The 14,571-nt window shown below is 42.5% G+C and overlaps 1 protein-coding gene across 1 annotated transcript in view; it reads left to right on the forward strand.

The window, feature by feature from the left end:
- The window catches only part of kif1aa (kinesin family member 1Aa), a 200,357-nt gene that overhangs the window by 6,811 nt on the left and 178,975 nt on the right, over positions 1-14,571 (forward strand). The window contains exon 2 of the mRNA XM_052525192.1: positions 5,137-5,398. Coding sequence (XP_052381152.1) covers positions 5,293-5,398 — 106 coding nt within the window. The 5' untranslated portion in view covers positions 5,137-5,292. The remainder of the gene's footprint in view (positions 1-5,136; positions 5,399-14,571) is intronic.

Genomic DNA, 14,571 nt, shown 5'->3' on the forward strand with positions numbered 1-14,571 from the left:
CCAAATAGCATTCGAGTTTGCTCAGTTTTTTTGTTAATTCTTTTCAATGTGTCAAATCTTTTGGATTTCTCATGATTTAGTTGGGTCTACTTGTGTTGCTGTCCTGGGGCTCTGTGGGGTGTGTTTGTGTTTGTAAACAGAGCCCCATGACTCTTCTCCAGGTTCATCTCTCAGTAGGTGATGGCTTTGTTATGGAAGGTTTGGGAATAGCTTCCTTTTAGGTGGTTGTAGAATTTAACGTCTCTTTTCTGGATTTTGATAATTAGCGGGTATCGCCCCTAATTCTGCTCTGCATGCATTATTTGAGGTTTTACGTTTTATTAGCATGGGAAACATATGTTTACACACTCTCTCTCTCTCTCTCTCTGCGCTCTCGTACAATTCAGTGGTCATCTCCCTTAAATAAGATTATAGATTTGAGAGTGCTCGATGACTCTCGGAGGAGTAGGTTGCCATAGTGATATGGACGGACAGAACAGAGGGAGGGAGTCTACATCTTTAGTGATCAAGGATCTTAGCTACTGTAGCTGAACTAATGTAATTTATGAGCTTTATCCTTCCAGGAGAAGAGGTTTCTTGAATCACTATACCTCCTTCCTGTTAATGGAAACGCAGCAGAAGGGCTCTGTGATCTGATATGCGGGCCAAATGGCACCCTATTGCCTTTATAGTGCACTACTTTTGATTAGAGACCCCTATGGGGCCCTGGTCTAAAGTAGTGCACTACATAGGGCATAGGGTACCATTTGGGATGCAGAACCCTGGTGTAATAGTGGTGCAAAGTCACGCAAGGTGAACATGAAACACTGTGGAGATACAGTATAATGTTTACGACAAGGTCACACTATGGAGAAACAGTATAATGTTTACGACAAGGTCACACCATGGAGCTACAGTATAATGTTTACGACAAGGTCACACCATGGAGAAACAGTATAATGTTTACGAAAAGGTCACACCATGGAGCTACAGTATAATGTTTACGACAAGGTCACACCATGGAGAAACAGTATAATGTTTACGACAAGGTCAAACAATGGAGCTACAGTATAATGTTTACAACAAGGTCACACCATGGAGCTACAGTATAATGTTTACGACAAGGTCACACCATGGAGAAACAGTATAATGTTTACGACAAGGTCACACCATGGAGCTACAGTATAATGTTTACGACAAGGTCACACCATGGAGAAACAGTATAATGTTTACGAAAAGGTCACACCATGGAGCTACAGTATAATGTTTACGACAAGGTCACACCATGGAGAAACAGTATAATGTTTACGACAAGGTCACACCATGGAGCTACAGTATAATGTTTACGACAAGGTCACACCATGGAGCTACAGTATAATGTTTACGACAAGGTCACACCATGGTGCTACAGTATAATGTTTACGACAAGGTCACACCATGGAGCTACAGTATAATGTTTACGACAATGTCACACCATGGAGCTACAGTATAATGTTTACGACAAGGTCACACCATGGAGCTACAGTATAATGTTTACGACAAGGTCACACCATGGAGAAACAGTATAATGTTTACGACAAGGTCACACCATGGAGCTACAGTATAATGTTTACGACAAGGTCACACCATGGAGCTACAGTATAATGTTTACGACAAGGTCACACCATGGAGAAACAGTATAATGTTTACGACAAGGTCAAACAATGGAGCTACAGTATAATGTTTACAACAAGGTCACACCATGGAGCTACAGTATAATGTTTACGACAAGGTCATACCATGGAGAAACAGTATAATGTTTACGACAAGGTCACACCATGGAGCTACAGTATAATGTTTACGACAAGGTCACACCATGGAGAAACAGTATAATGTTTACGAAAAGGTCACACCATGGAGCTACAGTATAATGTTTACGACAAGGTCACACCATGGAGAAACAGTATAATGTTTACGACAAGGTCACACCATGGAGCTACAGTATAATGTTTACGACAAGGTCACACCATGGAGCTACAGTATAATGTTTACGACAAGGTCACACCATGGTGCTACAGTATAATGTTTACGACAAGTTCACACCATGGAGCTACAGTATAATGTTTACGACAATGTCACACCATGGAGCTACAGTATAATGTTTACGACAAGGTCACACCATGGAGAAACAGTATAATGTTTACGAAAAGGTCACACCATGGAGCTACAGTATAATGTTTACGACAAGGTCACACCATGGAGAAACAGTATAATGTTTACGACAAGGTCACACCATGGAGCTACAGTATAATGTTTACGACAAGGTCACACCATGGAGCTACAGTATAATGTTTACGACAAGGTCACACCATGGTGCTACAGTATAATGTTTACGACAAGTTCACACCATGGAGCTACAGTATAATGTTTACGACAAGGTCACACCATGGAGAAACAGTATAATGTTTACGACAAGGTCACACCATGGAGCTACATTATAATGTTTACGACAAGGTCACACCATGGAGCTACAGTATAATGTTTACGACAAGGTCACACCGTGGAGCTACAGTATAATGTTTACGACAAGGTCACACCATGGAGCTACAGTATAATGTTTACGACAAGGTCACACCATGGAGAAACAGTATAATGTTTACGACAAGGTCACACCATGGAGCTACAGTATAATGTTTATGACAAGGTCACACCATGGAGCTACAGTATAATGTTTACGACAAGGTCACACCATGGAGCTACGGTATAATGTTTACGACAAGGTCACACCATGGAGCTACGGTATAATGTTTACGACAAGGTCACACCATGGAGCTACAGTATAATGTTTACGACAAGGTCACACCATGGAGAAACAGTATAATGTTTACGACAAGGTCACACCATGGAGAAACAGTATAATGTTTACGACAAGGTCACACCATGGAGCTACAGTATAATGTTTACGACAAGGTCACACCATGGAGCTACAGTATAATGTTTACGACAAGGTCACACCATGGAGCTACAGTATAATGTTTACGACAAGGTCACACCATGGAGCTACAGTATAATGTTTACGACAAGGTCACACCATGGAGAAACAGTATAATGTTTATGACAAGGTCACACCATGGAGCTACAGTATAATGTTTACGACAAGGTCACACCATGGAGAAACAGTATAATGTTTACGACAAGGTCACACCATGGAGCTACAGTATAATGTTTACGACAATGTCACACCATGGAGCTACAGTATAATGTTTACGACAAGGTCACACCATGGAGCTACAGTATAATGTTTACGACAAGGTCACACCATGGAGAAACAGTATAATGTTTACGACAAGGTCACACCATGGAGCTACAGTATAATGTTTACGACAAGGTCACACCATGGAGCTACAGTATAATGTTTACGACAAGGTCACACCATGGAGAAACAGTATAATGTTTACGACAAGGTCAAACAATGGAGCTACAGTATAATGTTTACAACAAGGTCACACCATGGAGCTACAGTATAATGTTTACGACAAGGTCATACCATGGAGAAACAGTATAATGTTTACGACAAGGTCACACCATGGAGCTACAGTATAATGTTTACGACAAGGTCACACCATGGAGAAACAGTATAATGTTTACGAAAAGGTCACACCATGGAGCTACAGTATAATGTTTACGACAAGGTCACACCATGGAGAAACAGTATAATGTTTACGACAAGGTCACACCATGGAGCTACAGTATAATGTTTACGACAAGGTCACACCATGGAGCTACAGTATAATGTTTACGACAAGGTCACACCATGGTGCTACAGTATAATGTTTACGACAAGTTCACACCATGGAGCTACAGTATAATGTTTACGACAATGTCACACCATGGAGCTACAGTATAATGTTTACGACAAGGTCACACCATGGAGAAACAGTATAATGTTTACGACAAGGTCACACCATCGAGCTACAGTATAATGTTTACGACAAGGTCACACCATGGAGAAACAGTATAATGTTTACGACAAGGTCACACCATGGAGCTACAGTATAATGTTTACGACAAGGTCACACCATGGAGCTACAGTATAATGTTTACGACAAGGTCACACCATGGTGCTACAGTATAATGTTTACGACAAGTTCACACCATGGAGCTACAGTATAATGTTTACGACAAGGTCACACCATGGAGAAACAGTATAATGTTTACGACAAGGTCACACCGTGGAGCTACATTATAATGTTTACGACAAGGTCACACCATGGAGCTACAGTATAATGTTTACGACAAGGTCACACCGTGGAGCTACAGTATAATGTTTACGACAAGGTCACACCATGGAGCTACAGTATAATGTTTACGACAAGGTCACACCATGGAGAAACAGTATAATGTTTACGACAAGGTCACACCATGGAGCTACAGTATAATGTTTATGACAAGGTCACACCATGGAGCTACAGTATAATGTTTACGACAAGGTCACACCATGGAGCTACGGTATAATGTTTACGACAAGGTCACACCATGGAGCTACGGTATAATGTTTACGACAAGGTCACACCATGGAGCTACAGTATAATGTTTACGACAAGGTCACACCATGGAGAAACAGTATAATGTTTACGACAAGGTCACACCATGGAGAAACAGTATAATGTTTACGACAAGGTCACACCATGGAGCTACAGTATAATGTTTACGACAAGGTCACACCATGGAGCTACAGTATAATGTTTACGACAAGGTCACACCATGGAGCTACAGTATAATGTTTACGACAAGGTCACACCATGGAGCTACAGTATAATGTTTACGACAAGGTCACACCATGGAGAAACAGTATAATGTTTATGACAAGGTCACACCATGGTGCTACAGTATAATGTTTACGACAAGGTCACACCATGGAGAAACAGTATAATGTTTACGATTCTTTGCTCTATTTGACTCTGTGGTGATCAACTGGAAACCAATCATAGGGTTCAGTCACACTAATAGGGTATAACTATATCACATCAATACTAAAAACAGAGACAGGGTTGATAGCAGTGGGAAAAGATCACAGATAGTTATTGTTAACACACACAGGATTTGACCTTTTCTACTGTTCATTTTCTACTGTTCATTTTCTACTGTTCATTTTCTACTGTTCATTTTCTTTTACAGGTGTTGCTATCCATCTCCCAGGCCCTGTGTTTGGGCCCGTTTTGAGAGGCGATCCGAGCAGGCTGGTCCCAGTCAGGAGGCACCATCTCCCAGGCCCTGTGTTTGGGCCCGTTTTGAGAGGCTCTCCGAGCAGGCTGGTCCAAGGCAGGGGGCACCATGTCCGGGGCCTCTGTGAAGGTGGCGGTGCGGGTCCGTCCCTTCAACTCCAGAGAGATGGGGAAGGACAGCAAATGCATCATCCAGATGTCAGGAAACACAACCAGTGAGTATCACACACACACACACACACACACGCACACACACACACACACACACGCACGCACGCACGCACGCACACACACACACACACACACACACACACACACACACACACACACACACACACACACACACACCTTTCTAAAAGTAGGGTTCTCCATGGAACCAAAAATGGTTCTGCGCTGATCTCAAAAGATCCCTGTTTTCTAAGTGTGTTGTAATTCATTTAATGTGGCAGCATAAGATCACGTGATAAGGACTTTGAGGGTGTCCCAATAATTCCATTCCAGCCATTACATCCTCCTATAGCCCCCCCACCAGCCTCCTCTGATTTGGTTTCCATATGGTTAGTGAAAGGATTGTATTTGGGGCCTACAACATTATGTTCTATGCTAGAGTAGCTTTGCATTGTGCAGTTAGGACATTATAATGATCAACGTTAATGTTTCTAGAAATAATCTGAACCTGAGACGCTAGAATAGGCTTTCACATCGACACATATGTCTGTACCTTTGAGGAATTTATCGAGGCTGAAGTTGATATTTTGCTGGTCAGCCACGTCTGTCTTGTATATTTGTGCTCCTTGGGATAGCAGGGTTTTAAAAAAATACATCTGTATTTTACCTTTATTTAACTAGGCAATGACGGCCTAGGAACAGTGGGTTAACTGCCTTGTTCAGGGGCAGAACGACAGATTTTTACCTTGTCAGCTCGGGGATTCGATTTAGCAACCTTTCAGTTACAAGTCCAAGGCTCTAACCACTAGCCTACCTACTGGCCCATGTTAAGGTATGGAGAGGCCAAAGACATGGTGGTGAGGAGACTGGAGAGAGACTTGATATCCTGTCTGTTCATTAAGGTAAAGCCACTGATATCCAGTCTGTTCAGTAAGGTAAAGCCACTGATATCCTGTCTGTTCAGTAAGGTAAAGCCACTGATATCCAGTCTGTTCAGTAAGGTAAAGCCACTGATATCCAGTCTGTTCAGTAAGGTAAAGACACTGATATCCAGTCTGTTCAGTAAGGTAAAGCCACTGATATCCAGTCTGTTCAGTAAGGTAAAGCCACTGATATCCTGTCTGTTCAGTAAGGTAAAGCCACTGATATCCAGTCTGTTCAGTAAGGTAAAGCCACTGATATCCAGTCTGTTCAGTAAGGTAAAGACACTGATATCCAGTCTGTTCAGCAAGGTAAAGACACTGATATCCAGTCTGTTCAGTAGGGTAAAGCCACTGATATCCAGTCTGTTCAGTAAGGTAAAGCCACTGATATCCAGTCTGTTCAGTAAGGTAAAGCCACTGATATCCAGTCTGTTCAGTAAGGTAAAGCCACTGATATCCAGTCTGTTCAGTAAGGTAAAGCCACTGATATCCAGTCTGTTCAGTAAGGTAAAGCCACTGATATCCAGTCTGTTCAGTAAGGTAAAGACACTGATATCCAGTCTGTTCAGTAAGGTAAAGCCACTGATATCCAGTCTGTTCAGTAAGGTAAAGCCATCGGTCAATAATAGATGAGCCGTCCTAAAATATTTACCGATTGGTCTAATTTAGCTCACCCCCCCTCCACCTCCCCCCTCACCTCCCCCTTCCACCTCACCTCACCTCCCCATTCCCCTTCACCTCTCCCTTCATCTCCCCCTTCACCTCCCCATTTGAGAAGGTATTTAGGTAGAGGATGTAGAGAAGATTTTTGGGTAGAGGATGTAAAGAAGGTATTTAGGTAGATGATGTAGAGAAGGTATTTAGGTGGATGATGAGAAGGTATTTAGGTAGAGATGTAGAGAAGGTATTTAGGTAGAAGATGTAGAGAAGTTATTTAGGTAGAAGATGTAGAGAAGGTATTTAGGTAGAAGATGTAGAGAAGGTATTTAGGTAGAAGATGTAGAGAAGGTATTTAGGTAGAAGATGTAGAGAAGGTATTTAGGTAAAGGAGGTTATCAAACATCTGTAGAGAAGGAGCGCTATGGAAAGGTCAAGGAGGTATTCAGGTAGAAGATCAGAGGGTGTACCCGGCTCCACGAGGGGCTAAAGTGGGCTAAAGAAGGCTTACGTGGGTTAAAGTGGGCTCAGCTCCCTCAGTTCAAATTTAAGCCCCCTCAGTTTTAGTTTTATGTCATTATATAAAAATATAAAAAGTTGAGTGACAGGTTGGCAGCAGGTATAACTTATTTGGGTTTTCCCTTAAAATGTGGAGGAAAACATCTCATCTCTGTGGTAGGCTAAAGTGAATAATGTAATACACCTCTGTCTGTGCTGTTTGATTACGGTTTATAAAGGCAGAGACAAGTTGACCAAGCTGGGTCCTGGTGAGGACGCCTTGTTGGAGGCCGACCTGTCTCCTTCCTGCTCCTCAGCTGTTCCTATGGGGGGGCTCTGCAGGAGTGTCCTGCCCTATGATAGGGTGTGTGAGGTTTTCATCCCGACATTGACTGACACTGAATTGATTGTGACCGAGATCTGGAGAGGAGAGGGTGTGTCCTCACATTCAGTATCAAACGCGCCATCAGCAAAGACACCTGCTCCAACTCAGTTAGACAGCCAAGATCATGTATCGTAAAAATAAAAAATAAAAAACAGAAAGGTTGCCTATAATTTTAGAAAGAGACAATTCTACATTTTCACCTCACTTAAAACATCACCTTTGGTCTAACAAAAAAGTGCATTATCATCATAAATCCTGTAATGAAAGTGTCTGCCCTTCCCTTGCCCCTGTGCCCTCGCTGGGGCCTGTTGCTGTGATGAGTGAACCACTTTCCTCTCCCCCAGTCGCGCGAGAGAAAAACAAGTTCTGATCGTATAACATTTCAAAATGCAATTGCGTGAAAAAACACAGCTTTGTCCCTTTTGTTCTTGTCAAGGAGAGGAGGGTCTCAGCTTTCTGGAGGTATCAGCTCAATATTCAGCTCAATAGATATTTGATATGGTTTTGAGATATGGGGCAGCACAGGGGCGAAATGCGCACCTGCCATTGTGAGGGTAGAGGCCTTGTCACGTTCTGACCTTAGTTCCTTTGTTTTGTCTTTGTTTTAGTATGGTCAGGGCGTGAGTTGGGGTGGGCAGTCTATGTTCTTTTTTCTATAATTTACAACTGTTTACAACTGGTAGTAGTTTACAACTGGTAGTAGTCTACAACTGGTAGTAGTTTACAACTGGTAGTAGTCTACAACTGGTAGTAGTTTACAACTGGTAGTAATCTACAACTGGTAGTAGTTTACAACTGGTAGTAGTTTACAACTAGTAGTAGGTCTACAACTGGTAGTAGTCTACAACTGGTAGTAGTCTACAACTGGTAGTACTTCTACAACTGGTAGTAGTTTACAACTGGTAGTAGGTCTACAACTGGTAGTAGTTTACAACTGGTAGTAGTTTACAACTGGTAGTAGTCTACAACTGGTAGTAGGTCTACAACTGGTAGTAGTCTACAACTGGTAGTAGTTTACAACTGGTAGTAGGTTTACAACTGGTAGTAGCCTACAACTGGTAGTAGGTCTACAACTGGTAGTAGTCTACAACTGGTAGTAGTTTACAACTGGTAGTAGGTTTACAACTGGTAGTAGGTCTACAACTGGTAGTAGTCTACAACTGGTAGTAGTTTACAACTGGTAGTAGGTCTACAACTGGTAGTAGTCTACAACTGGTAGTAGTTTACAACTGGTAGTAGGTCTACAACTGGTAGTAGGTCTACAACTGGTAGTAGTCTACAACTGGTAGTAGTTCTACAACTGGTAGTAGGTCTACAACTGGTAGTAGGTTTACAACTGGTAGTAGGTCTACAACTGGTAGTAGGTTTACAACTGGTAGTAGGTCTACAACTGGTAGTAGTCTACAACTGGTAGTAGTTTACAACTGGTAGTAGGTCTACAACTGGTAGTAGTCTACAACTGGTAGTAGTTTACAACTGGTAGTAGGTCTACAACTGGTAGTAGGTCTACAACTGGTAGTAGTTTACAACTGGTAGTAGGTTTACAACTGGTAGTAGTCTACAACTTGTAGTAGGTCTACAACTGCAAAGGTTTTTGTAGGACGTTATTTTTTTATTTTTACAATATAATATATGCCATTTAGCAGACGCTTTTATCCAAAGCGACTTACAGTCATGTGTGCATACATTCTACGTATGGGTGGTCCCGGGAATCGAACCCACTACCCTGGCGTTACAAGCGCCATGCTCTTACCTTTATTTAACCAGGCAAGTCAGTTAAGAACAAATTCTTATTTTCAATGACGGCCTGGGAACAGTGGGTTAACTGCCTGTTCAGGGGCAGAACGACAGATTTGTACCTTCCGGTTACTAGTCCAACGCTCTAACCACTAGGCTCCCCTGCCACTAGGCTACCACATGAATACATGACTACTAGCAGTGGGTATTATATTTAGAGGTAGCGATCTAGGCAATGTGTTTTGCAGTTTCCACTTCCTCAGGTGGTGAATCCTGAAATGAATTAGCCTGTAATGTCTTCAGAAAGTATTCACACCTCTTGACTTTTTTATTTTTTATTGAATAGGTTTAGATGTTGAGTCACGGGCCTACACACACACACAATACTTCATAATGTCAAAGTGGACTTATGTTTTTAGACATTTTTATAAATACATATTTAAGAGTCTATTGATGCTGTCTCTGATTTGGTCTCTGATTGAGAATCATACTTAGGTAGCCTGGGTGTCAATCTAATTAACATAATAAGACAACAAAAGTCCAATGTCAATATTTTATGAAATCATTTAATGGCCATCTTAAAGCAATTCCACATGTTAGCTTAGTATATCTTTTGAGGTTAATTTAACAATTAAAAGCTGAAATGTCTTGAGTCAATAAGTGTTCAACCCCTTTTCTTATGGCCTAAATAAGTTCAGGAGGAAAAATGTGCTTAATAAGTCACCGTGATAGACTGCATCCAGTTTGCTGAGTAGATCGCCGAAGTCAAGGATCGGTAGAATAGTCAGTTTTACAAGGGTATGTTTGGCAGCATGAGTGAAGGATGCTTTGTTGCGAAATAGGAAGCCTATTCTAGATTTAATTTTGGGTTGGAGATGCTTAAAATGAGTCTGGAAGGAGAATTTACAGTCTAATCAGACACCTAGGTATTTGTAGTTGTCCACATATTCTTAGTCAGAACCATCCAGAGTAGTGATGCTAGTCGGGCGGGCGGGTGCGGGCAGCGATCGGTTGAATAACATGCATTTAGTTTTATCAGCGTTTAAGAGCATTTGTTGGCCACGGAGGGAGTGTTGTATGGAATTGAAGCTCGTTTGGAGGTTTGTTAACAGTGTCCAAATAAGGGCCAGTAGTTAGAGATATTAGAGATAGCATACTTAAATTCACACAGGACACCGGATAAGACATGAGAAGTACTCCAGATATAACAAACTTACCCTAGCCCCCCGACACATAAACTACTGCAGCATAAATACTGGAGGCTGAGACAGGAGGGGTCAGGCCCCATCCGAGGACACCCCCGGACAGGGCCAAACAGGAAGGATATAACCCCACCCACTTTGCCAAAGCACAGTCCCCACATCACTAGATGTCTTCAACCACCAACTTACCATCCTGAGACAAGGCCGAGTATAGCCCACAAAGATCTCCGCCACGGCACAACCCAAGGGGGCACCAACCCAGACAGGAAGACCACGTCAGTAACTCAACACACTCAAGTAACGCACCCCTCCTAGGGACAGCATGGAAGAGCACCAGTAAGTCAGTGACTCAGCCTCTGCAGAGAATCCCAGTGGAGAGAGGGGAACCGGCCAGGCAGAGACAGCAAGGGTGGTTCTTTGCCCCAGTGCCTTTCCATTCACCTTTACACTCCTGGGCCAGACTACACTCAATTATAGGACCTACTGAAGAGATGGGTCTTCAGTAAAGATTTAAAGGTTGAGACTGAGTCTGCGTCTCTCACATAGATAGGCAGACCATTCCATATAAATGGAGCTCTATAGGAGAAAGCCCTGCCTCCAGCTGTTTTCTTAGAAATTCTAGGGACAATTAGGAGGCCTTCATCTTGTGACCGTAGCTTACATGTAGGTATGTACGGTAGGATCAAATCGGAAAGATAGGTAGCCCATGTAATGCTTTGTAGGTTAGCAGTAAAACCTTGACATCAGCCCTTGCCTTGACAGGAAGCCAGTGTATGTTGGCTAGCACTGGAGTAATATGATCCATTTTTTTGTGGTTCTAGTCAGGATTCTAGCAGCCGTATTTAGCACTAACTGAAGTTTATTTAGTGCTTTATCCGGGTAGCCGGAAAGTAGAGCATTGCAGTAGTCTAACCTCGAAGTAACAAAAGCATGGACTAATTTTTCTGCATCATTTTTTGGACGGAAAGTTTCTGATATTTGCAATGTTAAGTAGAAGGAAAAAAGCTGTCCTTGAAACAGTCTTGATATGTTCGTCAAAAGAGAGATCAGGGTCCAGAGTAACGCCGAGGTCCTTCACAGTTTTATTTGAGGCGACTGTACAACCACCAAGAGTAATTGTCAGTTCAACAGAATATCTCTTTGTTTCTTGGGCCCTAGATCAAGCATCTCTGTTTTGTCCATCTCTGTTTTGTCCCATCTCTGTTTAAAAGTAGGTTTGCAGCCATCCACTTCCTTATGTCTGAAACACAGGCTTCTAGCGAGGGCAATTTTGGGGCTTCATCATGTTTCATTGAAATGTACAACTGTGTGTTATCCTTATAGCAGTGAAAGTTAACATTATGTTTTCGAATGACATCCCGAATGACATCCCTACAATTTTTAGTGAAACAATAGTGGTCCTAAAACGGAACCTTGAGGAAAACCGAAATTTACAGGACAAACCATTCACAGAGACAAACTGATACCTTTCCGACAGACAAGATCTAAACCAGGCCAGAATTTGTCCGTGTAGACCAATTTGGGTTTCCAATCTCCAAAAGAATGTGGTGATCGATGATATCAAAAGCAGCACTAAGGTCTAGGAGCACGAGGACAGATGCAGAGCCTCGGTTTGATGCCATTAAAAGGTCATTTACCACCTTCACAAGTGCCATCTCAGTGCTTTGATGGGGTCTAAAACCAGACTGAAGCATTTCGTAATACATTGTTTTGTCTTCAGGAAGGCAGTGAGTTGCTGCGCAACAGCCTTTTCTAAAAATGTTGAGAACGCGTCTCCTTCCTGAGCGGTATGATGGCATAAAGTAGTAACATTATTTGGATCACAAACTGCGCAACACTTGTTATTAAGAACTTTTGGTTTATTGCATTTACCAGTTTACTGTCAATTTCTTCTTGTCTTTGTTTTGGAGATCATGTTCGCGGTTTCTCTGTCATGTTTGATGTTTTGTGAACGTGCGAGCTTTAGCGGGCATAGACATACCTGACTTGCACGCCCCAAAAAATAGATGTGGCCAAATGTATTTAAGTGTACATTTGGGTATTTTCTAGTTAGTTCCCTTTTGGGTAACTCAAGGAGAGAGGCTGTATGTGAGCCTGGTAGAGCCCGCCTTTATTGGTTATGTCACGTTCTGACCTTTATTCCCTTTTGTTTTGTCATTATTTAGTATGGTCAGGGCGTGAGTTGGGGTGGGCAGTCTATGTTTGGTTTTCTATGATTTGGGTATTTCTATGTTTCGGCCAAGTATGGTTCTCAATCAGAGGCAGGTGTCGTTAGTTGTCTCTGATTGAGAATCATACTTAGGTAGCCTGGGTTTCACTGTGTGTTTGTGGGTGTTTGTTTCCATGTCTGTGTTTTTCACCACACGGTACTGTTTTGGGTTTCGTTCATTCCAGTTGTTCATTTGTACTATTTCGTATTAAAAGAACCATGGACACTTACCACCCCGCATTTTGGTCCTCCGATCCTTTTCGCCTCTCCTCTTCGGAAGAAGAGGAGGAAATCCCTTACAGGTTAAGACAGGTTTTCCTGGATGAGAGGCCTTTTCTCTTGAACGGTGATATTTTGAAGTCACAACTTTGTATATTTGTAAATATCACCGTCGTCTTTATAAAACCAGTGCTGTGTAAACAAATCAAACAATCATTTGCGCCTCTACCCCTGTCTGCCTCCTGCTGAATGTTTGTCCTTATGACTGCTAGAAGGACCCTATTTTACGCTGATACAGCGCAGAGGAGATTTCACACCAACCTGTCACTTCAAAAGCACTCAATTATCTCGGAGTGCCAGCATTTGAACTTCATGTTTATTGTCGTATACTGTGATATAAGCCGATTTCAACTGTCCCCTTAAACACTTTATCCTGCCTCTGGATCTGTAAGAGGGTTAATTGATGTTAATTAAACACCTGTAGAGAAGAAGAGCTATAGAAAGGTCAAGGAGTGAAAGGTAAAGCCGGGGGTTAAGAATCGTAAGACGAGGTAAGGAGAACCCTCTGTGTTTTACTAATTCGTTCTGTTTGGTTTTGGAATACGGGAGTGAGGTTTTTAAAGTTCTATAAGATACTAATATCCACGTAAATTCCCGTCACTGTTTAATGGGTTGGACTGGACCTGTCCAGACCATAATTACAGGTGAAATTCATTATATAATTATGATACTGTACAAACAGCACCCAGATCAGGTGAAACATCTCTCTTGTGCCTGTGCACTGCCTGTACACTGCCTGTACACTCACTCCAGCAATTCTGTTTTTGATTGAGAAAGCCTCCAGAAAGCCTGAAGAGAAAACCCCTGATTGTACGACTGACGACAGCATGATAAATACAATCCCACTGAGAACATAAAGGGTTGTTAATGCCCTGGCATATGGTACCGGCCTCTGTCACAGGAGCCTAACCAGTAGAGAGAGGGAGTGATGGCCGTCTGTGCAGCATAACCAGTAGAGAGAGGGAGTGATCGCTGTCTGTGCAGCATAACCAGTAGAGAGAGGGAGTGATGGCTGTATCTGTAGCATAACCAGTAGAGAGAGGGAGTGATCGCTGTCTGTGCAGCATAACCAGTAGAGAGAGGGAGTGATGGCTGTATCTGTAGCATAACCAGTAGAGAGAGGGAGTGATCGCTGTCTGTGCAGCATAACCAGTAGAGAGAGGGAGTGATGGCCGTCTGTGCAGCATAACCAGTAGAGAGAGGGAGTGATGGCCGTCTGTGCAGCATAACCAGTAGAGAGAGGGAGTGATGGCCGTCTGTGCAGCATAACCAGTAGAGAGAGGGAGTGATGGCCGTCTGTGCAGCATAACCAGTAGAGAGAAGGTGTGAT

This window comes from Oncorhynchus keta, chromosome 1 (assembly GCF_023373465.1).
Source record: "Oncorhynchus keta strain PuntledgeMale-10-30-2019 chromosome 1, Oket_V2, whole genome shotgun sequence".
Classification (NCBI taxonomy): domain Eukaryota; kingdom Metazoa; phylum Chordata; class Actinopteri; order Salmoniformes; family Salmonidae; genus Oncorhynchus; species Oncorhynchus keta.